The 26,299-nt window shown below is 42.5% G+C and overlaps 1 protein-coding gene across 11 annotated transcripts in view; it reads left to right on the top strand.

Annotated features, from left to right (window-relative positions):
• TRDN (triadin) overlaps nucleotides 1–26,299 on the top strand; it is a 296,487-nt gene that overhangs the window by 190,524 nt on the left and 79,664 nt on the right. For all 11 annotated transcript variants that reach the window (XM_077300566.1, XM_077300474.1, XM_077300511.1 and 8 more), the window contains one exon: nucleotides 18,216–18,260. In XM_077300566.1, the coding sequence (XP_077156681.1) occupies nucleotides 18,216–18,260 (45 nt within the window). The remainder of the gene's footprint in view (nucleotides 1–18,215; nucleotides 18,261–26,299) is intronic.

The following is a 26,299-nucleotide window of genomic DNA, read 5'->3' on the forward strand; positions in this document are numbered from 1 at the left end:
ATTATTAAAACACAAAGTAGCACTAGAGGTGCCCGGTAAGGCTGGAGTAGTGGTGAAGATTTTTAATTCCTTGAGTGCAAAGACAGGGATGTGTTAGGAAGCAGAGGTAGCCAGATCAAAAAATGTAGACCATAAAGAATAAAATGGAGGGACAAGGAGAGAGATGATGGGTAAGTAATGAAGAATCTCTGCCATATGAATGATAAACTAAGAACATAAGTTGTGCTATGGAGTAGATTTCAGGATATCACCAAGATCTTACAGATGGGAAATGGGAAAGGAGAAGGAGGGAACTTTTAAGGAAGAAAAGTTTTTGCAAAGACAAAGATGCAGGGATAGTATTTTCATGTCTTCTGCTTTTATCACCTCTCGAGTTCTCCAAAATGTTAGGGTTACCATCTATGAAAAGTAAAAAAACAGGGCATATTTCCCAACTGCCTACTTCAAACAAGTGATCACTTGAATAATCTCATTTTAAATACGCTTACTGTTTAAGTTGTGATAACTGCTACTAACCAGGCATATTCCTAATCTTCCCACTCCAAAAGAGGACCATTTTAATCAGTTTTTTTTAAAAAAGACCCCAAATGGGGATGGATACCAAAAGAAGCAGAAAAAAAAACAGAGGACATGTCCTCTAAAAAGAATACACTTGGTAACGTTACTATAGCCACAGAGTAGCCACACTGATGCTGTAAATGTTTTCAGTTTCATGCATAGCTATTTTTGTTTAGAAAATGTTAACCTATTGTGAAAATTCACTAGAATTAAGCAAGAATAGAAATGGTTAGCAAACATTTTCTACAATTAATTTTGTTCCCTGTTTTGTAGTCTTATGTTGAAAGTTTCTGCAATTGCCAAATAAAATGTTAAGAGTTCTGCCAATTCAAAACTAGGGCCCTTTTGTCCATTGTGTATCACTGAACCAAATCCTTCTAAATAGGATATTTATTTACAGCGATATTTATTCGTCCCCAGTTTTGCTCTCTTTTTGCTCATTTGCTGCAGAGTAAACTAATATTGAATGTTTCACTCTTCAAGACAAAATGAACCCAAGGATTGTTAATTAGCTTTTGAAAATGTACGGGTAGATAAAAGGCATTAATCCTCTGACCTTCAGTAATGCAAAAACATAATGCTAATTGGTCTAGGAAAGAAAAAAAGAACTCCACACAATTCAAGTTGTTGATTCAGAAGTCTCATTTAAACAAATATAACCCAGCAACAAATAACTGGCACAATTTTGTTTGGAACTATTCATACGATAATCTATAACACTGATATCATAGCTGCATGTGCTTGTTCACAGGAAAACTTCCTTCATGGGTAGTTTGGTGCTGTAGTAGAAAACTGGAAGATTGTGTTCGGCAGGTGTAGGTCTCCACAAGAAAGAGATGACAATGACTTTAGTATAGGAGTTTGTGAAAGAGTTACTGCTATGGATATAGGGATACTTGAACACCCATCAGCTTGGTTTATGTCCTGTTCACTAGTTGCTAACTAGTTTCTAGTTATTTTTTGATGGATTGTGCATCGAATCATCCATGGTTTATTTATTTTTATTTATTTTATTATATTTATATACCATCATTCCTTGTAGCTCAGAGTGCTTTATATTTGAACATGATGCAATACAGGAAATGTCATTTGTGATCCAAATACAAAGGAGAACCATCATTCTACCATGTTCCTTCCTAAAAGCCCTGGGCACTCATTCTCACTCATTACAAATGAATTCTTTCCCCGCACCTCACTTTGTTCTGTGTCCAATTGTTTAAATAGATTAGTGCTCCAAAAACTGCAGTGGTGCAATAGCACTTCCTCCTATCACAATCAGTTGAAATTTTATATTGTGGATACCTTGGAGCAGGGTATCATCTTAGCACAATGTACATTATTATTATTATTATTGTTGTTGTTGTTGTTGTTGTTGTTGTTGTTGTTGTTGTTGTTGTTATATTTATTTCCCACCACTCCCTACAGGCTCGTGGCGTAGTCTTAAAATCCCTCATTAAAACCCCCGCTAAAAGACTATAAAAATACCCAACATGGCGGAAAATACCACTCTCCCCTACCTGAACAAGGGCATTGGGTAATGATAACTACTTCAAACCCCCAGGGGGGGCAATGTTCTTCCTCGCCAATCCCAGCCTCAACGATAGACCTGGCGGAAGAGCTCCATTTTACAGGCCCTGTGGAACGCTGACAGCTCCCGCAGGGCCCGCAGCTCACCTGGGAGCTCATTCCACCAGGTAGGGGCCAGGACAGAGAAAGCCCTGGCCCTGGTTGAGGCTAGGCACGCTTCTTTGGGGCTGGGAATGACCAGTAAGTTTTCTCCCGCAGAACGTAAAGCCCTGCAGGGCACATAAGACGACAGGCGGTCCCTCAGGTATGTGGGTCCCAACCTGCGTAACGCCTTAAAGGTTAGAACCAAAACCTTGAACTGGATCCGGACAGCAATTGGCAATCAGTGCAATTGCCTCAGCACCGGCTGGATGTGGGTGCTTCAAGGTGTGCCAGTGAGGACCCTTGCAGCTGCATTTTGCACTAGCTGAAGTTTCCGAATCAAGGACAAGGGTAGGCCCGCGTAGAGCGAGTTACAGAAATCTAATCTGGAGGTGACTGTCGCATGGATCACTGTGGCCAAGTGGTCAAGGGACAGGTAGGGCGCTAGTAGCCAGGCCTGGTGAAGGTGGAAGAATGTCTGGCCCGCTACTCTCTTGACCTGTGCCCCTCCGTAGTCAGGGAGGCATCGATGGTCACCCCCAAATTCCTGGCTTGGGGCTCAATGGTGAGTTGCGCTCCCACCAAGGTGGGTAAACGCGTTTCCTGTTCCTGCCCCCTTCTTCCCAGCCACAGGACCTCCATCTTGGAGGGGTTGAGTTTCAGGTGACTCTGCTCAAACCATTCTGTCACTGCTTCCAAACATCTGGCAAATGGTTCCGGGGGAGAGTTCAGGTGGCCATCCATTAGGAGATAGAGCTGGGTGTCATCAGTGTACTGATGGCAACCCAGCCCGAAGTTCCACACCAGCTGGGCCAGAGGGCGCGTAAAGATGTTGAACGAGGTGGGGGAGAGAACCATGCCCTGCAGGACCCCGCAAGGGAATCTATAAGGACACGAGAACTCCTCCCCCACCGCAACCCTCTGGATCCGTTCTTGGAGGAAGGAGCATATCCAGCGCAAGACTGTGCCCCCTATCCCTGTGCCGGCAAGACGGTGGACCAGGATCTCATGGTCCATGATGTCAAAGGCCACTGACAGGTCCAAGAGGACCAGCATGGCCGACCCGCCTCTATCCAGCTGGCGATGGAGGTCAGCCAGCAGGGCGACCAATACCGTCTCCACCCCGTGGCCAGGACGGAAGCCAGACTGATATGGATCGAGTGCCGAAGTTGCTTCCAAGAAAGCCAGGAGCTGGTCTGCTGCGGCCCTTTCCACCACCTTAACCAAGAACGCTAGGTGCGATACTGGGTGGTAGTTGTCAGGGTCCTGCAAGTCTGGCATTGGTTTTTTCAGGAGAGGGCAAACCACTGCCCCCTTCAGCCTCTCAGGGAACTCCCCGGAACTCAGGGAGCAATTGATAATGTCCCTGAGTTGCCCTCCTATCCCCTGGCCACTTCCTTTGAGGAGTCAAGAGGGACAGTGGTCCAGGGGGCATGTGGTCGCCCTGACCGAGCCCAGCAACTTGTCCACTTCAGAAAAAGAGAGCCGCCTGAAGCCATCAAACCTCACTCCCAAAGGCGGCCAACAGGCCTCCAGTTCCTTTCCTGTATTAATTGTGGCAGGAAGGGCATGGCGGAGCGCTAAGGCCTCACAGCCAAGATCCAATTGGCTAGTATTTTGGCGCCCATCAAGGGCGGTGAGAGATCTAACTACCCTAAATACTTGGGCTGGGCAAGAGCTTGCGGATGCGATTTCTGTGGCAAAAAAACTGTCATTTTGCCACTTTCACCACCATCTCATTCGCCCTCATAAGCGTGCGATGAGAAGTTCTTGTAGCCCTGTTGCGGGTCTTCCGCCACACTCGCTCTAGTCGTCTCAATTCCCTCTTCTTCACCCGGAGCACCCCTGTGTACCAAGGGGCCCATTTGAGTCGAGGGCAGAGAAGATGTTTAGGGGCGATCTCATCTATGGTGGCCGTTAGGCAGGACTGCCAATCCTCCACTAGGGCTGCTAATGAGTCGCCAGGAGGCATAGGGTCCTGCAGAGCATTCCGGAAACCAATTGGATCCATGAGTTTCCACGGGCGGGCAAAAATACCCCTGAGCCGTATCCTGAGCCGGGCCCGCAGGGCATATTGGTCTGACCACGGCACAGCCAAAGCTGTATCCAGATCCACCTCTACCCCAGCACCGAAAATCAAGTCAAGTGTGTGGCCGGAGTGATGGGTGGGCCCAGCAACAAATTGCGAAAGCCCTAGTATCGCCATGGATGACACCAGGTCCCCACCTAAACCTGAAGTGGTGCTAATGAGCTGGAGATGATGTGGATTAAATTAAAACCTTTTTCTGTGACTTTAATACTGTCTAATATATTGTGTTTCCTATGAGAAACACATCAGTGTTTTGTGCTGCAAACACATAATCATCATATATACTAAAATGTGCAGGGTACTTCCAACCATATGCCCTCTGATTGGCGCTTGGGGAAGGGCCTTCCTCTGAGATCTAATCAGAGGGCTGGCATACTGCCGAGGCCATGCCCAACTCTTTGCTGCTGCAGCAGCCTCAGAAGGCTGCCTGTCTTCTATGCTGAGGCCACTACACTGATGCTGGCCCCCTCGGCACTGCCAGGGCCTGAGGATTCTGCCTGTCTCTTCTACCCACCCCCTTGGAGCTACCAGGAACTGGTAAGGCTGCCTGCCTCCTCTGCCACATAAGGGGGCTGCCTCCTCTGCCACATAGGGGGCACACGTCACCCCAGACCCACCACCTGTCTGCCCTCCTGGACTCCCCCAGTCAGCAGTATGTCTGCTGTGTGTTCTACCACCACCCCGCTGTCCTCATGGACCTGCTACCTTCTCACCCCGCAGGGCTACCATGTGGCAGGTTTCCTTTCAGGGTCTGCTAACAACCCAGCTGCCCTTCCCATGCCCTGCTGGCCATGCCCCTCTTGCCCCACTCCTGCCCAGCAGTGGTGGGACCACATGTTGGCCACCTGCACTCTGCCGCACCTCAGCTGCCCTCATCCCATTCCAGGCTTGCGTCATCCATGGTGAAGGCTTCCCAGACTACTGGGGGAGGGGCTGGAGTCTGATTGGGTTGCTGGGGGAGGCCATACTATGCCCACGGCTCTCTTCCCTTTGGCCTCCAGCAGCAGAAACCCAGAAGCAGTCTTTACCCCAACCTGCAGCACCCACTGCTCTCCTGGCTTCTCAAGCAGCTGGCAGGAAACCAAGTGCACACGTCACCCCAGACCCACCACCTGTCTGCCCTCCTGGACTCCCCCAGTCAGCAGTAAGTCGTCTGTGTGCTCTACCACCACCCCGCTGTCCTCATGGACCTGCTACCTTTTCAGGCTGGGTATGTGTGCTGAAGGCCAATGTGTATATGAGGAGGGGGGTACAGCTTCTCTCTTGCTTTTATGCCTGGCTTCATCACCATGACCTCCTCCAAGTTCTCCTCATGCCCCTGCGAGGACAGCTGGTGTGTGTGGGGGGGGGGGGGTCCTCCCACCTTCCTTTTCATAGAATCATAGAATCATAGAGTTGGAAGGGGCCACACAGGCCATCTAGTCCAACCACCTGCTCAATGCAGGATCAGCCCTAACCATCCTAAAGCATCCAAGAAAAGTGTGTATCCAGCCTTTGCTTGAAGATTGCCAGTGAGGGGGAGCTCACCACCTCCTTAGGCAGCCTATTCCACTGCTGAACTACTCTGACTGTGAAAAACTTTTTCCTGATATCTAGCCTATATATCGTTGTACTTGAAGTTTAAACCCATTACTGCGTGTCCTTTCCTCTGCAGCCAACAGAAACAGTATCCTGCCCTCCTCCAAGTGACAACCTTTCAAATACTTAAAGAAGGCTATCATGTCCCCTCTCAACCTCCTTTTCTCCAGGCTGAACATTCCCAAGTCCCTCAACCTATCTTCATAGGGCTTGGTCCCTTGGCCCCAGATCATCTTCGTCACTCTCCTCTGTACCCTTTCAATTTTATCTACATCCTTCTTGAAGTGAGGCCTCCAGAACTGCACACAGTACTCCAGGTGTGGTCTGACCAGTGCCCTATAGTATACAATGGGACTATGACATCTTGTGATTTTGATGTGATGCCCCTGTTGATACAGCCCAAAATGGCATTCACCTTTTTTACCGCTGCATCACACTGCCTGCTCATGTTTAGTTTACAATCCACAAGTACCCCAAGGTCTCGTTCACACACAGTGTTACCTAGAAGCGTATCCCCCATCCAGTAGGCATGCTTTTAAAATGGACTTAACAACTAGTAATATATAGATGTCACTCATAAAAGTGAATGTGTGTCTTTATATGTGCCCCCAGTGGACACAGTTCTGAGAAACTACATTGGGCCGGATTTGGTTTCCCATTTTATTATATGGAACATTTTATTATATGGTACTGTACTGAGTGCCAGCATAACAATAGTATTCCCAGCATTTATTATAATGTCTGATCCTAACTTTCATTAGATAGGGATTTTTGAGAACATAAGAATTAGTCTTACAGCCCACAACCTGTAGTTTAAAGTGACAGAATCCAAAAATGGTTTTAAAGCATACTGAGCTGTACATCTAGCCGAAGCCTGACTGGTCCCCAGTGAAGCACTGAACTGTCACCGAGTGAGTTAGAAATCCACCTGGAGCAGTTTGCATTACCACTTTGCAGCAGAGAAGAACAGGTTTCATTGACAAACCTGGTTTTGCTTTTCCTGCTGCATTTTTGCATGGCACGACAGCAGGCATATTGTCATCAATACTGTGATGTTTAAATGCCAATCTCTGTAGCTTTCAAAAGGGCACAGACACATGGGAAATGAAGAGAAAAGGCCAAGCCATTCTCCCACAAGCTGGCCTTTGTTACCCAGCTTTATAGATACATTTTTAAAGGAAAGCCTTTTAACAATTTTAAAACTTTCTGATAGTTTGAGTGAACAACATTTTTTAAAAATCCTTCCTTAAAAGCCTCATCTGTGTGGCTTCCCCATGCCCACATTTTCCTCATGTAACATTCATTATGTTAATAGCTTTGCATTTTGTTCACAAAAGCAAGTTGGGTGACCCCTTGTGGTTAAGCATCTATTATTTTTATTTCTGCTTTCCTATTTTTCTGGTTATTAAATATCATTCCATTCAAAGCAAGCAGTCTTATGGGAAAGGAAGATCAGGGAGTGCTGCTGATAATTCTCAGTGTTCAGCATAAAAGAGAAGAAAAATATCTAGACAATAATTTCAGTTCCACGAGAGCCAGTTTGGTGTAGTGTTTAGGAATGCAGACTTCTAATCTGGCATGCCAGGTTCGATTCTGCACTCCCCCACATGCAGCCAGCTGGGTGACCTTGGGCTCAGCACAGCACTGATAAAACTGTTCTGACCAAGCAGAGATATCAGGGCTCTCTCAGCCTCATCTACCCCACAGGGTGTCTGTTGTGGGGAGAGGAATGGGAAGGCGACTGTAAGCCGCTTTGAGCCTCCTTCAGGTAGGGAAAAGTGGCATATAAGAACCAACTCTTCTTCTTCTTCTTCTTCTTCTATATGTCTGGATGGCATAATTTTTTGTTTACTATCTGGGCACCTCAGTTCACTGCAGTTTGAATTTCCACTCATTAGCCCCCAGCACCAGTATTAGTATCTCAGTCTCCTCCCACCTTTTCGCCATCAACTACAAAGGTTTGCTCATGACTCATTTGCCATTTCCTGGCATTCCCCAGCATTTCCTCCATTTTCACATCAGATATCAGCTATGCAGACTACATCTTCAGGGACAGAATACATACTTCTTCGTGGAAACTGTCAGTTGAAATTAATGTCCACCTGCTATGAGAGTGCACTGTATTTTGCTCATTTTCTTTTAATGCACCTGGTGACCCATATCATCGATTGGCTGCAAAGATGTGTATTTAAGTCAATAACTTATTAATTATTACACAGCCACAAGTCTGCATATGAGCTGCAAAAATTTGGTGCTTGAGCAGAGATCCTGAGAGTGCACATTTTTAAAGACTGATCAAAATATATGAAAGTTGCTGATTATAATCCAATCCACTGGGCTTGATTTTGATGGGTTCTCCATTGCATAGTAATCATGCACGAGGGTCTGCCATGGATGAACACCCCACTGACCTCAGATGGAGCAAGGCATGGTCCACTCAAGTCCACCACTTCTCCATTAGTTCTTTCACTTTCTGTGCTGAGAGCCAAAGGTGGAATGAAGGGTTGACAAACACCAGGTGCTGGTTGGAGGTCTCCTGGGATTACAATTAGGCTCCAAGCAACAGAGATCAGTTCCTTTGGAGGAAATGGAAGGTGGGCTGTGTGGGGTTATAGCCCATTGAAGCCCCTCCTCCCAAACCCTCCCATCCTCAAGTTCTACCCTTAAAATCCTCAGTTATTTCTCGGCCTAGAGCAAGCAACCTTACTGGTATGTGTTCCTTGTCCCCCTTTTGGAAGGGCATCCCTAGTGGCCGCCCTCTATTCTAAAGCCCCCCAGGAGGTCCAATAGAAATCTTGAAGTAGTGTCGGTCCGTCCGCCTCTGCCCCCCCCCCCCAAGATCAGAGCCACCAGAGCTATCAGGCCAATTGTAAGGCAACTAGCTGTTTAAGGACAAGCTGCCTTCGATCAGCTGGCTGGCAGATGGCACTTAAAAGGGCAGGTCCACCATTCAACTGGGACTGGCAAAGAGGAGGGGCTCTGGCATTGTCCTACATATAAATATGTTTGCAGAATCTATTGCTGGAATATTTTTGTTCTCCCTTTCTAGAATACTCAAGTCTAACACACTGCCAACACTAAGAAAAGACAATGTACGCAGTGTATTTTTAGATGATACAAATCAGACAGCCATCAGATATTCAGCATTAGCAAGATTTCTAAACATCCAAAATAAAACAAAAGTCGGATAGCACCTTCAAGATGAAGAGCATTCACTCCACCATGAACTTTTGTGAATAAAATGTTACTTCTTCACTTGTATAGGATGGGCAGCCACATCAGCAAAGAGAGAGATGAATGCTTAAGTGAAATCATTCTACATTTAAATGTTTTTAAAATTGCTTCCCATTTTCCATATAAATAAATGTGAGATACATAAATCTTCAAGTCAATGTCATGCTGGCATAATATAAGCAAGAAACCCCACACAATAAATGTAAGAAACAATATGGAACTTTATCAATCCATCTGACCATAAGTTACTATAAATAATTCTCAATGCAGTCCTAACTAGAGTTACATCTTTCTGTCCATTGATTTCCAAGTAAATAAAAGGATGTAACTCTGCTAAAGATAGCACTTGAGGATCAGTACTGCTAATCTTTTTTTTTTGGGGGGGGTCTTCTGTTGAAATGTCCCACATTACGTTTCTTATGTAGCTTTTGATGACTGCTCGTGTTTAAGAGATGTGTAGAAACAATGAAAATTGTTAGTGGCAAAATGGAAGAGTTTTCTCCATTGTTAATGATACAATTACTTATATTTATGTCCAGCTTAGTCAATAGGTGTTGAAGTTCTTAGCATTCTTTCAGTAGTGCTATCCTGCACCATTTTATATGGAATTTAAAGCTGTTCTCTGTGTAATAATCAGTTGACTATATATGCAGATGTTCTTGAATGGAATGACAGTGAATACTTGTGGTTGAACAACAAGAAGAGGATAATTAGAATACCATATGATACCACATGCTAAGACATGTTGATAGATGTTGTATTATTCTGACTTCCCTTCTGGAGTGGGGAATGAAAGCATGGTGATTATGTGACGATTGTGAAGCGCAGGTCAAACATACATCTTTGCAAATTCTCACATGCCAATGACACAATGCATTCTGAAGTTGCACAGCAAGCTTCTTTGAACTTATAAAATCCTTAACCCCCTTTTGTGTTTTGAATAGGCCATAATGAATAATCAGCCTTTTGGGATGATCATTGAACTGCTTTCTGTTTGTTCACACACACACAGTCAGGGAAAATGTGATAATCAGAATCTGAAGAGCAACTAGTGCTATAGAAGGAGCATCTCTTATAATGCTTTCTGGATGATCAAAGCATATGTGTAGATTTAATGAGACAGCTTGGGATATACTACACCAAAACCCATAATTATTGCATATTCTTCTTCTGTGCTGGTTAATAGGCACAGTAAAGGCTGTACTACAATTTTAACAGAATTCTTAATGACACTCCTGCAAAGCCCAACCAAAACCAATGAAGTCCACTGCGATTAAAAAAAACCCTCAGGTATTTGTTATCCAATCTAAAGAATACCAGTGATCTTATTTGTCCTAATTTTTGCTGCCAATGTAAACCTTAGTTTGGTTCTGAGATGTAAGAGCAAACCATCAATTCATGTAGTCTTGTTGAGTTTAAGAACACTTTTCCATTGCAAATGGCTGCCCTACATTTCCTTATTATCTGGGGCAAGATCATTTGTTCAAATCAAGAAGTAATAAAATATCTCTATCAGTTCCTTTGTTAAGGAATTGCTTGACTTAGTATGAAGAATAGAGATGGAGAAGAATTTTGAAAAATTGAGGATTCCCAACAGAATTTTTTTCTAGTTCATAAATCCTAAGTCTTTTTGACCCAAGCCACCAATTATTTTTTTAAGACCCAGATGAATGCACTGAGATGTGCAGTGTTTGCTCATCACTAGTTAGGAGACAGTTCTAGAACCGTTAGCATGTAGACAAAGTAGTATAGAAATCAATGCATCTTTTGTGGTTGTTATAAATGTAATCATTGGCAGTCCTTAGAAATAATTTGCAATCTTCCATAGTTTAAGATTTATTCAGCTAAGCAGCATTAATCACTGTAAAATCAAAATAAAGGTCAGTGGTATTGTATGGGTAGTTTCTTTCATAAAGATTATAAATGAATTAATGCTACATTCTCTTCTTTTGTTATTCATTAGATGTAGCTTTCATAATTCTTATGAAGAGTCACTGAAATGTTTTATTCAGGTCTTTCAGCCCACTACTTCTATGGATTGTTCCTGATATGCTAAGCATCCTTACTGTAGATTAAAAAATAAGGTTCAGTAAGTAAATACAAAGCTTAAAAATGGGATTTAGTAGCCATGTTTTATTTATCTCTGTTTGAAGTATGTAATGTAATCCTATCAGAGTTATATCCTTCTAAGCCCATTTACCCCTTTGATGAGGATGCTTAGGATGGCACTGTATTGATATGGCTAACCAATCTATGTTATCTGTTAAACTGTGGAAAGGGCCTTGTTTGTAAGTTAATATGTCAAGAATAACTAAATGGACTTGGACTCACACACAAATGTTGAATAATGAATTATTTCATTTTTTCCAGTCCCTCTACATCTACATCAGTAGGGACTCCTGGTTTCCTGGATAGTTCCGCTGCCATCAGGTGGGGTGGGTTGGGTGGGCTGGGGATTGTTTTTAGGTGTTTTATGTATTAGGGGTTTTATGTTGTTACCTGCCACGAGACTCAGGGGAGCGGTGGGCTAGAAATATAATAATAATAATAATAATAATAATAATAATAATAATAATAATAATAATAATAATAATAATAATAATAATAATAATAATAATAATAATAAACCAGAGAAATTTGCTGTGAAATCCTGAGCAGCTTTACCTTTTTCTAAGACCATAAACATATACTTAGGATAGTTTTGTTGATTAGGAAAGCACTGTATGCTATTCTTATTATTTAGGTTTCATTTACTCAACTTTTTGTTTCTTTTATCATACTGTAAGATATTAAATATTATGTTCTAGGGCAGGCAGGTATGGGCAGACTGTGGCTCTCCAGATGTCCATGGACTACGATTCCTATGAGCTCCTGCCCCCAGGGTAATTATAGTCCTTGGACCTCTGGAGAGCCACAGTTTTGTCACCCCTCTTCTAGGGTTTTTAAAAACAAGATGCTGTTCCTGAATTCGTATAAGCAGAGTTTTTGATGTATACATTAGCTATTAGCTTTATAACTATATAATTTATAACCCACAAGACCCAGTGTATACAGGCACATAGTGAATGCATAGATCATATCTGTAATTCAGTAATTGGGTTCTCCTTTTCATGGAATAAATTAGCAAACTAACCCATAATAAAGGCAAGAGTCCACCAGACCCTTTGAATTCAATCAAGTACTCTTTATTATCAAGTAACACTGATCCAAATTTGGATGGAATTTTGCTGATTAGAAGCAGTGTTGGGTTTTATACCCTGTTGTTCTTTACTCTAAGTAGATTCAAAGTAACTTACAATCACCTTCCCTTCCTCTCTCCTCAGCAATCACCTTGAGGAGTATGAAGCGCTCAGAGAGTTAAAAAAAAAAACATCCTGAGATCACCCAGCAGGCATCTTGTGAAGGAAGAGTGAGAAAACAAACCCAGTTATGCAGATTAGAGTCTACTGCTCTTAACCACTATGCCATGCTAACTAGGATAAGAAGAGTTAGTTCTTATATGACGCCTTTCTCTACCCGAAGGAGTCTCAAAGCAGCTTACAATCACCTTCCCTTTCCTCTCCCCACAATGGACACCCTGTGAGGTAGGTGAGGCCGAGAGAGCCCTGATATTACAACTCAGTCAGAACAGCTTTATCAGTGCTGTGGTGAGCCCAAGGTCACCCAGCTGACTGCATGTTGAAGAGTGGGGAATCAAACCCCCTGTTTCAATCAATCAAACCTGTCTCACCAGATTAGAAATCGGCGCTCCAAACCACTACACCAAGCTGGCTAAAACTGCCCATACGGGAATGCTTGAAAAGCATACTAGTAGCTCTTCCCTGCTTATAGAGAAATTTAAGGTAATACTTGTGGAGCACTCAGCATCCAGAGCCGATGTGGTGTGGTGATTAAAGTGAGGGACAAGGATTTGGGAGACTTATGTTTGAAACCTCACTCTCTCATGGAAGTTAGCTGGGTGATTATAGGCCTAATCTATCACATGGTATTGTTGTTAGGATAAAATGGAGGAGAGAACAATAATATAAGACACTTGGGTCTCCTATTAGGGACCAAAATAGGGTATAAATGAAGTAAATAAATATATAATGTTATCACTCAACATGTCAGTACACTTTCTGCTTAACATGCTGTATGTTTGAAGGTTCATACAAGAATAGTTGTCAGAATCCCCACTCTTTTAAAAATGTGTGTTGTTAATTGTGGGTTAATTTCAGAAAAAGTTTTGTCTCTGAGTTAAAGTATTTCACTGGACTCTGACATTGACAGAAGGCAATGGTAAAATCTGGAATTCTCTCAGAATCTCTCCTATGCTGTTTTGCTATTCTTGTCAAGAGTGCTTTGAAGATGTCATGGATTTGATTTCATTTTACTTCATTCTTGGATTTTGATATTTGTCAGCTGTCTAGCTATGTTTTACAATCCTAGATAGAAATACTACACAAGTTCCTCAAGTCTGCTTCATTTGCTATTTGTGAGCAGGCTACACTAAGAAGAGCCTCTCATGGATTAATGATAAGCTTGGATGATAAGCTATTTTCAGACAACGCATGCCACCTGCTGATTCTTTTATTTTAACATGTTTCAACAGTTTGCTAGGGGCAGCAAATGGAACATTAAGTATCATCCATGCATGATGTATTGGTTTAAAAGCCCCCATTAATGTGTCAAATATGGAGGAAATGATTTCACACATATGGCTGACATACTGTATCTGGAAACCTTCTGCTTATCTAGTTTCTTGGAAGCACTGAAGTCAGTGTGGTTATGTTGGATTTATATACCCCTATAAGAGGAAGCACCAGACTGTAGACTTTGGCCAGATCATCAGTAATTCATTTACAGTAAGTTAGTAATAGAAGATGTTTCCACTTCAAATTTGAAACATGCAACAAAACTTTTTCTTTCTTTCTTTCTTTCTTTCTTTCTTTCTTTCTTTCTTTCTTTCTTTCTTTCTTTCTTTCTTTCTTTCTTTCTTTCTTTCTTTCTTTCTTTCTTTCTTTCTTTCTTTCTTTCTTCCTTCCTTCCTTCCTTCCTTCCTTCCTTCCTTCCTTCCTTCCTTCCTTCCTTCCTTCCTTCCTTCCTTCCTCTTTCTCTTTCTCTTTCTCTTTCTCTTTCTCTTTCTCTCTACACATCCATGCAAAAACATCTGATCATAGAATCATAGAATTGGAAGGGACCTCCTGGGTCATCTAATCCAACCCCCGGCATTATGCAGGACTCTCACAATCCTATTGTTCACCCACTGTAACCTGCCACCCCCTTGAACCTTCACAGAATCTGGTATAACTTATTTTCTTTACAGATGTCATATCTTCCAGTTTGTCAAAGCTATATCTGTTATAGACTCTGACCTTTTTGTTTCTAAATTATACATAAATGTATTTGTGCATGTGCAACTATCTACACCAAGCTGGAGAGTCAGTTTGGTGTAGTGGTTAGGAGTGCAGACTTCTAATCTGGCATGCTGGGTTTGATTCCCCGCTCCCCCACATGCAGCCCGCTGGGTGACCTTGGGCTCGCCATGGCACTGATAAAGCTGTTCTGACTGAGCAGTGATATCAGGGCTCTCTCAGCCTCACCTACCCCACAGGGTGCCTGTTGTGGGAAGAGGAAAGGGAAGGCGACTGTAGGCCACTTTGAGCCTCCTTCGGGTAGAGAAAAGCGGCATATAAGAACCAACTCTTCTTCTTCTTCTTCTTCTTCTTCTTCTTCTTCTTCTTTCTTCTCCACATTTGTTCTACTAGCAATCTGAGGAATAATCATATATGTATTATTAGATAAGAGATTGCATCTGATTCACCAGCAGCATGGTATAGTGGTTAAGAATGGAGGATTTTAATCTGGAGAACCATGCTTGATTCCCTACTCTTCCACGTTAAATCTGATTTGTGACCTTGGGCAAGTCATAATTCTCTCTAACTTTATCAGTCTCACCTACCTCACAAGGGGTCTGTTGTGGGGAGATAAAGAAGGCTAGTCCTGTTTTTAACCTAAAATTAATTCATGTACAATCCAAGTACAATGTACACTTGATTTTTCTGTATACATGAGCTGAGTAATTCTCATGTTACATTCAAAATGTGCACAGCTGAACATGTGATTCAAACCCCACATATATTCAAGCACTGGTCCCTGGTTTCATTTTTTAAAGTGAACACATATTAACATATTAAAATTTGATTTTTGCTATATATTCCCTGTCATGTAAGGAGTTCATAGTCTGAGGAAGAGTGCTTGCACTCGAAAGCTCACGCCCTGAATGAATCTTTGTTGGTCTTAAAGGTGCTACTGGACTCTGATTTTATTGTGCTACTTCAGACCATTTGAATCTGCACATATTAACAGTTATTACAAATAGATGTATGTGCATACATACATGACTTGGATCAGAGGAAGTGTGTGGAGAAACAGTTCCAAGGAACACTGTGTGGGAAAATGCATTGTATTCCCTGAGAGACATGTAGGTCTTCCTCTCAGGCCAAAGAATACCACCATGGACTATTTCAGGTTGGGAAAATATTGTTTGAGGAAAACTGAAGCCTTTTATATGTCATGGTTCTTATGAAAATTGGGTGTCACATGTGCAGGAAATGAGGAGAACTCACAATTTAATCTGACTACAGTGATGCCAAATTTCCAGACAGGAGTTGGGAGTGGCACGCTGCCAGGCAAATAGTTTCAAGGGAAAAGAAGGTACAAAGTCTGTAAATATAAGCCAAATCTCAGAGCTCAAACAGTCACGCACACAAGCAGCTGAAACAGACAAGGGCAGAAAAGGGTCCATAGTCCAGGTCACTAGATGAAGGTCAAAAGCACAGAGAATCCAATTCCTGCAAGGGAACTGGGAGTGCAGGCTCAGAAATAAACAACATTACCAGCACAGTGAGCTGTTGCCTCCACTCTTGTTTTAAGATTGATGCTCAGCTAAACACAAACAGCTGCCTAATTAGTCAGACTTGAGAGATGTGGGTGGAGAAGCAGCTGGTGCTTCTGTTGCCAGCAGGTGCCCAGAGGTGAGTGTTTGTACCTGGTTCAGTTTCTAAGCTGGGCTTCTTGGCCAGTTCTGAGTCTGCTGGTGGTTCCTGTAGCTCTGGTACCGATCCCGGCAGAACTCTCCACACTGCTTCTTCCTCAGGATCTGATGAGGTTACAACTGGCAGGGACCTGACAAATGATACCTAGCATTCATATAGAGCTTTTATTGTTCAAAGCACTTCACATTATTGTGTCCAGTAAGGTAGGCCAATATTATTGTCCTTATATGGACAATGGTGATCTGAGAGATGGGGGGTTACAGTAGACAGGAGACTGTCTGGCTCACAATCCATTTGCTAGACACACACTGTACCATCTCCTAGCCAGGGGAAAGCTTGTTTGTCCAGGCACTAAGTTTCTAAGTTTTTAAAAAAGTGAATTTTTAAAAATCCAAGAAAAAACAAAGATGTGAAAGGAAAAGGGCAGTTGTTTAGAAGTACAGCATAAATCACCTGAGCATTTTTAAAATCACAGGGCAATGAACAGAGAGAAGCAGTACTGAATACTTATAGGTACTTTGGGTTACAGCTGCACGGGTGCATCCACTGAGCTATAAACTTAAGAATGACTGTTTCATACATTGGTATAGAAAAAAGTGCTGCTTGCTACTTCAAATGTTAAAATGCTGAGAGTATTAACATAAAGTAATGAAAAATCCCTGGGTACTACAGAACTTGTGACTGGTCTACTAGGGATATGCATTTGAATATTAACACGTTGAGGATGTAACTGCATTTTTGTGAATGCTCTTATTAAACTGAATTTGAATCTGGAAAATGATGATATTTGGTAACAAAATTGCTAATTTTAATCTGAGAAATTCCTGGAGATTTGGAAGGGAGAAAGTGCAGTGAGGTTGAGACATCATCCTCTGAGGCTACCATTTCTTCCAGGGGAACTGAATTCCAGTTCTACATGGAGGTTGGCAGCCCTGTTTAGTAATATACATTCTTTGGGGAATCTATTGGTAATCCTAGAGCATGGATATATGGCTTGAAATTAAGCCAGAGGTCACAGAATGGGAGAAAGAGTAATCGATATATAACTAATGTTGCTACAAAGAACATTGCTTTTATATGTGTGTCTCCAAAGAGACCATCAGAATGGTTCTAAGGCCACTTTCCTGAGAATAAGCCCCATTGACTGATTATGCATGGGCTGGAATGCCTGAGATGATGGCAACAGGGCTTTGGGGAAAATCCTCGATTATGCTTGACGTTGCCGCCATCCTGGGCACCACCAAGCCGTGGCCCGACCCTGGCCCATGGAAGGCCTGCGTTAAGGAAACGTGGTGTCTTCCACATTCCCGGGTCTGCTGCAGGCGCTGGCAAATGCAGCCCCTATTTTAAAGTGATTTTAAAATGTCCTGAGGGTACTAGGCTCTTGACCCCCTTGTGCCTTATCAAGTGCCAAAACAGACAGAACCTCCCCACCGCAGTTTTGGCACTTAGAAAAGTGCATGGGGAAACATGTGCTGTCGGCCAATTGGGATGCCCAGTTGGGATCTGTGGCAGCATTTTTAAAATGACTTAAAATTATGTTGTCATCGAGATGGCAGCCACAAAGTTGTCACATCTAGTTTGGCCCTTTAATATATACCTTGAAAAATGTTTTTAGATGAGGCTTGTGAAGTCATTGCACACACTAAATTTTAAATTTGTTCTGGCTCAAGATCTGTAATAGTAAAAAAATATGTTCAAAGTGACTATATTCTCAATCTGCAGAAAAGGCAGCATTGTGCATAATGTCTTCTTATAAGCCATGTAGGGATTTAGTTCTATGAAATATGCAAAGGTGACTTTTTTAACAGCCTTACGTAGCTTAGACGTCATTATCTGCAGCAACTGTATTCTTGCTAGTTTACTTCAAAGAAATGTTGATCGAGGCCTGAGGTAAAATGGAGCTGCTTATGTCAGAAAGAACTAAAAGATACATGAGATACATATATAGTGTTTCCCCCAGGTAGGAATATAATTAGATCATGTTTGTCAAAATATTTGGGGGTTAAAATACAGCAGGAGTGTTTACCTGTACAATACTTCTTTTTCAGAACCAGTAAGAAAAAATCCTTCTCCTCCAGCTAAAAAGAAAGAAGGTAAATTTGTGTATGATTTTCTTCCTTCACAGAAGAAATATTTCTGTTTACATATATTTAAAAGCCTGTTCTTAATATTTAGTCAGATTCTAACATGACCAGCAAATAGAATCTTGAATGAGGGTATACAAATGAAATAGTGGCTTTACAGAAAAAGACTTAATAGCTAGGATTAGCTATGGAAGGTAGTAGATTTATAATTATGCCAATGGATTCAGTTCATTTTTTGTGTGTTACAGGAGGCAATGTTTCTTGATTTGTTATAATGTTATATCAGGACTTCCACTTCAGTGTTTAGCAGGGCCTCCGAAGATGACCTGGGTAGGTTTATATGGGAAAGGTAGTACTTAAGGTATGTTGACCTCAAGCTATATGGGGGTTTAAAGATGAATACCAGCAATTTGGATTGGGCCCAGAAATGAATGGAGAGCCAATGCAGACAGAATAAGACTGAACCAATACAGTCCCTACAATTTACTCCAGTCAACACTCTGACCACAACATTCTGTACCAACTGTAACATCTACATAGTCTTCAGTGGCAGCCCCACATGGAGTGCATTAAAGGTAAAGGTAAAGGTTTCCCCTGTGCAAGCACCGAGTCATGTCTGACCCTTGGGGTGACGCCCTCTAGCGTTTTCATGGCAGACTCAATACGGGGTGGTTTGCCAGTGCCTTCCCCAGTCATTACCATTTACCCCCCAGCAAGCTGGGTACTCATTTTACTGACCTCGGAAGGATGGAAGGCTGAGTCAACCTTGAGCCGGCTGCTGGGATTGAACTCCCAGCCTCATGGGCAAAGCTTTCAGACGGCTGCCTTACCACTCTGTGCCACAAGAGGCTCTAGGAGTGCATTACAGTAATCTAATTTATCTTGTACCAGGGCATACATCACAGTGACAATTTCTCTGCCCTCCCATTAGGATCAAGTCTGAACTGTTGGAAGTCTGAGATATTACTACAGTTAAGAATATTTTGTTATCTGTCAAAATACCCTGTAATAATATTGCATTATATCAGAAAACACACACTTGGAGTATTTAATTGTAAATCACAGCTACTATTATATATAATGTTGCTCGTGCATTCAGTTTTTATTGCTTCTGGTAATAGCAGATTATTGTGATAAATGATTCATATCAACTGCAAGTGACACCTTTTAAAATTTCTGTATCTGGCAACTATAAAGTGTTCCTTGAATGCTCCAGCAGACCCCCGTGGCCGAAAGCTGCTTTATGATTAATTTCATCTCAATGTAGTAATTAGCGTACTTTGAAGTGATTCCTGGAAAACATGCTAATAGAGGCAGCAGATTAACCCAGAAATATTTTTAGCTCAGAGAGCAAAGTATGCATAACCAAGTACAAATGTGTTTCCCCTTGAATTTTTTTCCTAGGGGTTTTTTTTTTGTTGCTTTTGATCAACAAAAAGACACTTAATAAGAATATTTCAAAAGGGGGATGAGGGACTAGAACAGTGAAAAAATGTTCAAGTGTTATACTCTTGCATAGACAGTAGATTGCAGGTAGACATGTGCTTCACATGAAACCTTTGGGACTGCAAGAATATTATTACTAGCTGCCTAAAAGAACAAATAAGTTTATCTTCCATGACAATTAAATAAACAAGTTGGTTACATCTCTGCTAGGGATTGTGTTGGGTTGCTGAATGAAGAGTCAAAATGATTTATGATTGAATAGTTTATAAATATATGGTAACATTTCTTATGGTGTAATTCTTTTAAAAATATACTACTGATAAGAAAGAGACATTTTAATCAAAGAACTGAAAAATAAGAATCATTTCTTCATTATCCTTTTACACTTTAGGCCAATTTTATGACAGCTTGTTCTGATCACCCAAATTATGGCTATTAAAACTGCAGAAGATGCAAATATGAAAGAGGTGTCACCATTTATAATTCTAAAATGACATGTTTAGACTTCAGCTGCCTCTTCCATTTGAAATCAATTCACACTGTTTCCCCCCAATTCCACATTTCTCTTTGTGACTGACAGTTATTTCCTGCTTTTCTCAATTTCTTAAAATCACATGTCTTGAAAAAGCAGAAATTTCACAGGGAATAAAATGTCAGCTGTGATCTTAGCTCAATGTATTCTTGGTGGCCATGAGCTTGGTAGAAGAGCTGGAAAAATTTGTATGTCAGATTTCTCTGTAACAGGCTCAAAGCTGTCAACCCCCTGAATAAATAAAAGCTATTCTCAAATATATAAGACAGAAGCCACCCAGCTTTGCTGTATGGAAATATCCATATAAGTTGGGCTTTCAGAGGTTTTTTAGAATGCTGCATTACTTGTTCAAGGCTGTTAGCATTAACTCCAGCTAGTACCAGAAGGAATATGTAGATATGTACACAAAATTGAAAGGCATATTAATAATTTTGCTCTTGGAAAGGCAGCATAGTTTAATTGTGATTACCACTGTTTGCCCATATATAAACCTTTTATTTATTTATTTATTTATTTATTTATTTATTTATTTATTTATTTATTTATTTATTTATTTTATTTATTTATTATTTGATTTATTATTCACCACTGTTTTAGACTGCCGCGCAGCAGGTCACAGAATAAAAACTTCACATCACATAAAAACATTAAATACATTAACACTGCAAATAATAACTCTGACAAAGAGGGGGGAAAACTCATCTCTCCCCCCCCCCCCGAGTCAGCCTTCACTCTCTCAATGCCTCAGGGCACCGAATTCAAGGGGTGCCGAATCATTCTAATCTGAGGAAGAGGCCCAATGGATCTTCTGCACCCCAACCTCAACCAAAGACCTGGCAGAAGAGCTCCGTTTTACAATCCTTGCGGAACCGTGAAAACTCCAGCAGGGCCCTCAGCTCTTCCGAAAGTCCATTGCACCAGGTTGGGGCCAAGACCCAAAGGTTCTGGCCCTTAGTGAGGCCAGGTGAACTTCTTGGAGGCCAGGAACCACCAACAGATTAGTACCTGTAGGGAGCATAAGGTGACAGGCAATCCCTCATGTATGGGGGTCCCAGACTGTGAAAGGCCTTAAAGATCAAGACCGAAACCTTGAACTGCAACAGGCTGTGCTGCAACAGGCAACCAATGCAGCTGCCTCAGCACTGGCTGGATATGGGCCCTCCAAGGTGTTCCAGTGAGGACCTTAGCTGTTGCATTTTGTACCAGCTACAGTTTCTGGGTCAAGGACAAGGGAAGGCCCATGTAGAGTGAGTTACAGAAGTCAGTTCTGGATGTGACTATCACATGGATCACTGTAGCCAAGTGGTCTGGAGACCGATAGGGCACTAGTAGCATTGCCTGGCAAAAATGGGAAAAAATCAGGTGTGCTCCTCTTGTGACCTGTCCCTCCGTAGTAAGGGGCATGAAGAATCACTTACAGATTCCTAGCACATGGTGAGATGTTAAGATGTACTCCAGCTAGAATTGCACTTCCTGATCTGCCCCCTTCCTTTTTAGCCATAGGACCTCTGTCTTGGAGAGGTTGAATTTCAGGTGACTTTGCTCTAACCACCCAGCTATGGCTTCCAAATATCTGTCAGACGTATCCAGGGGAGAAGTTCAGGTGGCCGTCTAAGAGGAGATAGAGCTGGCCATCATCAGCATACTAATGACAACCCAGCCCAAGACTCCGGACCAGCTGGGACAGAGGTGCATATAGATGTTATAAAGTGTGGGGAAAATGATCACACCATAAGGAATACACAGGAATTGATTAGGTCATGAAATCTCTTCTCCCACTGCAACTCTCTGTGTCCTGTTCTGTAGGAAGGAGAGTAACCACTGAAAGGCAGTCCCACAAATCCTGGTCCTGGCGAAACAGTGGTCCAAGAGTTTGTGGTCAGCTGCATCAAATGCAGCTGTCAGATCTAACATTATGAGAATGGCCTAACTGCCCCTAACCAGCTGATGCTGGAGATCATCCAGCAAGGCAACCAGCACTGGCTCCATTCCATGGCCACGACGGAAGCATGATTGGTGTGGATCAAGCACTGAAGTTTCCTCCAAGAATGCCAGGAGCTACTCCCCTATCCTTTCCTCTTCACCTCTTTGATAATTGGGGGAGGGATGGGGTTTTTAGCCGTCATGTTAGTAGATTGATGTTTTAATGAGAATTTTAATGGGGTTAGTTGTTGTGACCCACCTCGAGCCTGTCGGGAGAGGTGGGAAATAAATCTAATAATAATAATAATAATAATAATAATAATAATAATAATAATAATAATAATAATAATAATAATAGAGGTGTGTACAAAAATGTTATAATTTTCAATCTGGGCTTCAAGGGAAATTTCAGATAGGATTCATATCTATGTGGTTCTGGATTTTGGAACTATTATTTTCAATGGGGAATGTATATGAGGGTATTTGGCAGCTGTTTATAAAGTTTATGGCACCAAATTTGCTGAGAACACAGTCTTTTGTGTAATTTAAAGAGCCTACAATTTTCAAACACATTGAACAAAAGTGTTCAGTTTTACAGATCCCCCAAAATAGATGTCTCTCTGTGCAGCTATGCTTCTCTCTACTGATCCCTAAAATGGTGGTCAAATGGTAGCCGTGTAGGACAGCTCCAGCTGACCACAACATTTAAAAAATACCCTGTCTGCATTTCTTCACTCTGACAGTGACTAACTGACAAAACTTTCTTACCTTTTCACTTTCTTACTTTTAGTAATCCACTAAAGTTTTTGGCTGGTTCATGATGTGCAATGCAATATTTGTGAACTTAAGTACCACCATGAACTTCAGTGAATTTTGATGTCGTTTGTGAAAGTTTGTGAAGAGCAGAAATCTTGGAGTCATTTAAACCATTGCTTTCTGCTCCCCATGAAAAGCTGTGGGGAGCAGAAAGCAGGGGTTCCTGAACAGTTGAGCATTAGGAACTTGGAACCATTTAAATAAAACAGTTGAGTTGTGGTCCTTGCTGCTCAGTTGTTTGAAAACCTCTGCTGCTTGCTGTGGAGAGAAGAAAGTAGGGGTTTAAATTTAATAGGCCCAGGAACCAATATAAAATGATTAATTTCACAAATTGGTGTATTGGTCTGTGATTCAGCCATGAACCACAAACCAAACTTAACTACTAGAAGGAAGGAGGAATTGAGATATTATTATTATTATTATTATTAGTAGTAGTAGTAGTAGTAGTAGTAGTAGTAGTAGTAGTAGTAGTAGTAGTAGTAGTATTAATTAGATTTATTTCCCGCCACTCCCCGTAGACTCCAGAGATATGCTAGCCTGTGCTAAAGGTAAAGAGCCTCCTGTGGCGCAGAGTGGTAAGGCAGCAGACATGCAGTCTGAAAGCTCTGCCCATGAGGCTGGGAGTTCGATCCCAGCAGCCGGCTCAAGGTTGACTCAGCCTTCCATCCTTCCAAGGTCAGTAAAATGAGTACCCAGCTTGCTGGGGGGTAAACGGTAATGACTGGGGAAGGCACTGGCAAACCACCCTGTATTGAGTCTACCATGAAAACGCTGGAGGGCGTCACCCCCAAGGGTCAGACATGACTCAGTGCTTGCACAGGGGATACCTTTACCTTTTTTAGCCTGTATTAGTAAGTGAAGCAAAGTTATGCTCAAAATCCTACAAGCTAGGCTCCAGCAATATGTGGACCGAGAACTTCCAGAAGTACAGGCAGGATTTCAAAGAGGCAGAGGAACTAGAGATCAAATTGCCAACATACGCTGGATCATGGAGAAAGCTAGGGAGTACCAGAAGAACGTCTACTTCTGCTTCATCGACTATGCTAAAGCCTTTGATTGTGTGGAGCACAACAAACTGTGGCAAGTTCTTAAAGAGATGGGAATACCAGAGCATCTTATTTGTCTCTTGAGAAATTTATATGCAGGTCAAGAAGCAACAGTGAGAACTGAACATGGAATCACTGACTGGTTCAAAATTGAGAAAGGAGTTCGGCAAGGCTGTATACTGTCGCCTTGCCTATTTAACTTGTATGCAGAGCACATCATGAGAAATGCGGGATTAGAGGAATCACAAATTGGGATCAAGATTGCAGGGAGAAATATCAACAACCTCAGATATGCGGATGATACCACTCTAATGGCAGAAAGTGAAGAGGAACTAAAGAGCCTGTTGATGCGGGTGAAGGAGAGTGCAAAAGTTGGCTTGAAACTCAACATCAAGAAAACAAAGATCATGGCATCCGGCCCTCTCAATTCCTGGCAAATAGATGGGGAAGAAATGGAGATAGTGACAGATTTTATTTTCCTGGGCTCCAAGATCACTGCAGATGGGGACTGCAGCAAAGAAATTAAAAGACGCTTGCTCCTGGGGAGGAAAGCTATGGCAAATCTAGACAGCATCCTAAAAAGCAGAGACATCATCCTGCCAACACAAGTGTGCCTAGGCAAGGCTATGGTCTTCCCAGTTGCAATGTATGGCTGCGAAAGTTGGACCATAAGGAAGGCCGAGCGTCAAAGAATTGAGGCTTTTGAACTCTGGTGCTGGAGAAGACTCTTGCGAGTCCCTTGGACTGCAAGGCGAACAAACCGATCAGTCCTAGAGGAGATCAGCCCGGACTGCTCCTTAGAAGGCCAGATCCTGAAGATGAAACTCAAATACTTTGGCCACCTCATGAGAAGGAAGGACTCCCTGGAGTAGAGCCTAATGCTGGGAGCGATTGAGGGCAAAAGAAGAAGGGGACGACAGAGAATGAGGTGGCTGGATGGAGTCACTGAAGCAGTAGGTGCAAACTTAAATGGACTCTGGGGAATGGTAGAGGACAGGAAGGCCTGGAGGATCATTGTCCATGGGGTCGCGATGGGTCAGACACGACTTCGCACATAACAACAACAACAACAACAACAACAAGTAAGTGAAGTCTGGTAGAGTCGGTCAAAGGAAGGAGAAAGCAACATGTGAGATGGTGAGGTAGAGATGCTGAGCACAGATGTCTTCAATGGGGTAGCTGGGCCAATTCAGTCTCTCTCACACCCCTTCCCTAAAGATACATTTTCCTCAAGGAGTTTCAAACCGGTAGGTGGAGCCCATGATTGAGATGGACCCAACAGTTAGAGCACAAAAGCTAGGACTCATGGAACTAAAATTTTACCCGAACAGTGTGAAGATAGAGGGAGAAGGAAGATACTTTTCAAAGCAGATTGGATTGGAGTAAAAAGGTTTCAAATCTCATTGGTAGAACAGTAAGATAGTGGTTATTCCTTTGATGAGGGTTATGATCCAAATGGAATAATGAGCTTAGGTTTTATTGTCACCATTTGCTTAGATAGAATTCTGGGGAGGGGAAGCAGAGTGAAGGAAATAAATTTATCAAAATCAGAGATTAATGAGTGAGCTTGTGCACATTTCTGTTTTCCCAAACAAGGAGTTAATAGCCATATGTCCAGCCACTACCACGCACATTCCTCCTGCAGCCACGGAAGACAGGTGGCGGAGGAGGAGGCTAGCCATGTCTGGTGTTTAGCCCTGTTTGCTGTGCTGCCACTTGTCTTGCACGGCCGGTACCACTGTGAGGAATGTGAGGCCAGGCACCGTAGACAGGTGGCAGAGGTGGAGGTTGCACAGCAAATGGGGCTCAGCACCAGCCCTGTCCAGCCACCACCATCTCAACGGCCTGCCTTCCATACCTGGCCCCACACTCCTTCCAGAATCAGTTTGTTGCAGATTATGTGCTTCCACATAATCTGTGACAATCTGATTCTCGGAAATTTTATTATTGTTAATTATGAGCATCTGGGGCCATGGGTGGGATTTGAGTTGTGGTGTTAATACTTCCTTCTGCAAAGGATTCTGATCCACATATCCCCTTCTCCCATCCCAGCTGATATTGCTGCCCTTCTGCACTTCATTCTGTTGGGTGAACCTATGAATTTACCCAATGGGCAAATACAGCAATTCCAGAGAAATTTTTTCACATGGAGAAAAAACATTTCCCCCTGTTCAGCACTGCAGGGGGGGAGGGGAATGAAACTTTACAGAATATACAGCCTCATTCGTGAAAGGAATAGAAACTTTATTAGGGTTTCATTAAAAGGTCTTTCTGTTTCACATACC

Source organism: Paroedura picta, chromosome 1, assembly GCF_049243985.1.
Source record: "Paroedura picta isolate Pp20150507F chromosome 1, Ppicta_v3.0, whole genome shotgun sequence".
Lineage (NCBI taxonomy): Eukaryota > Metazoa > Chordata > Lepidosauria > Squamata > Gekkonidae > Paroedura > Paroedura picta.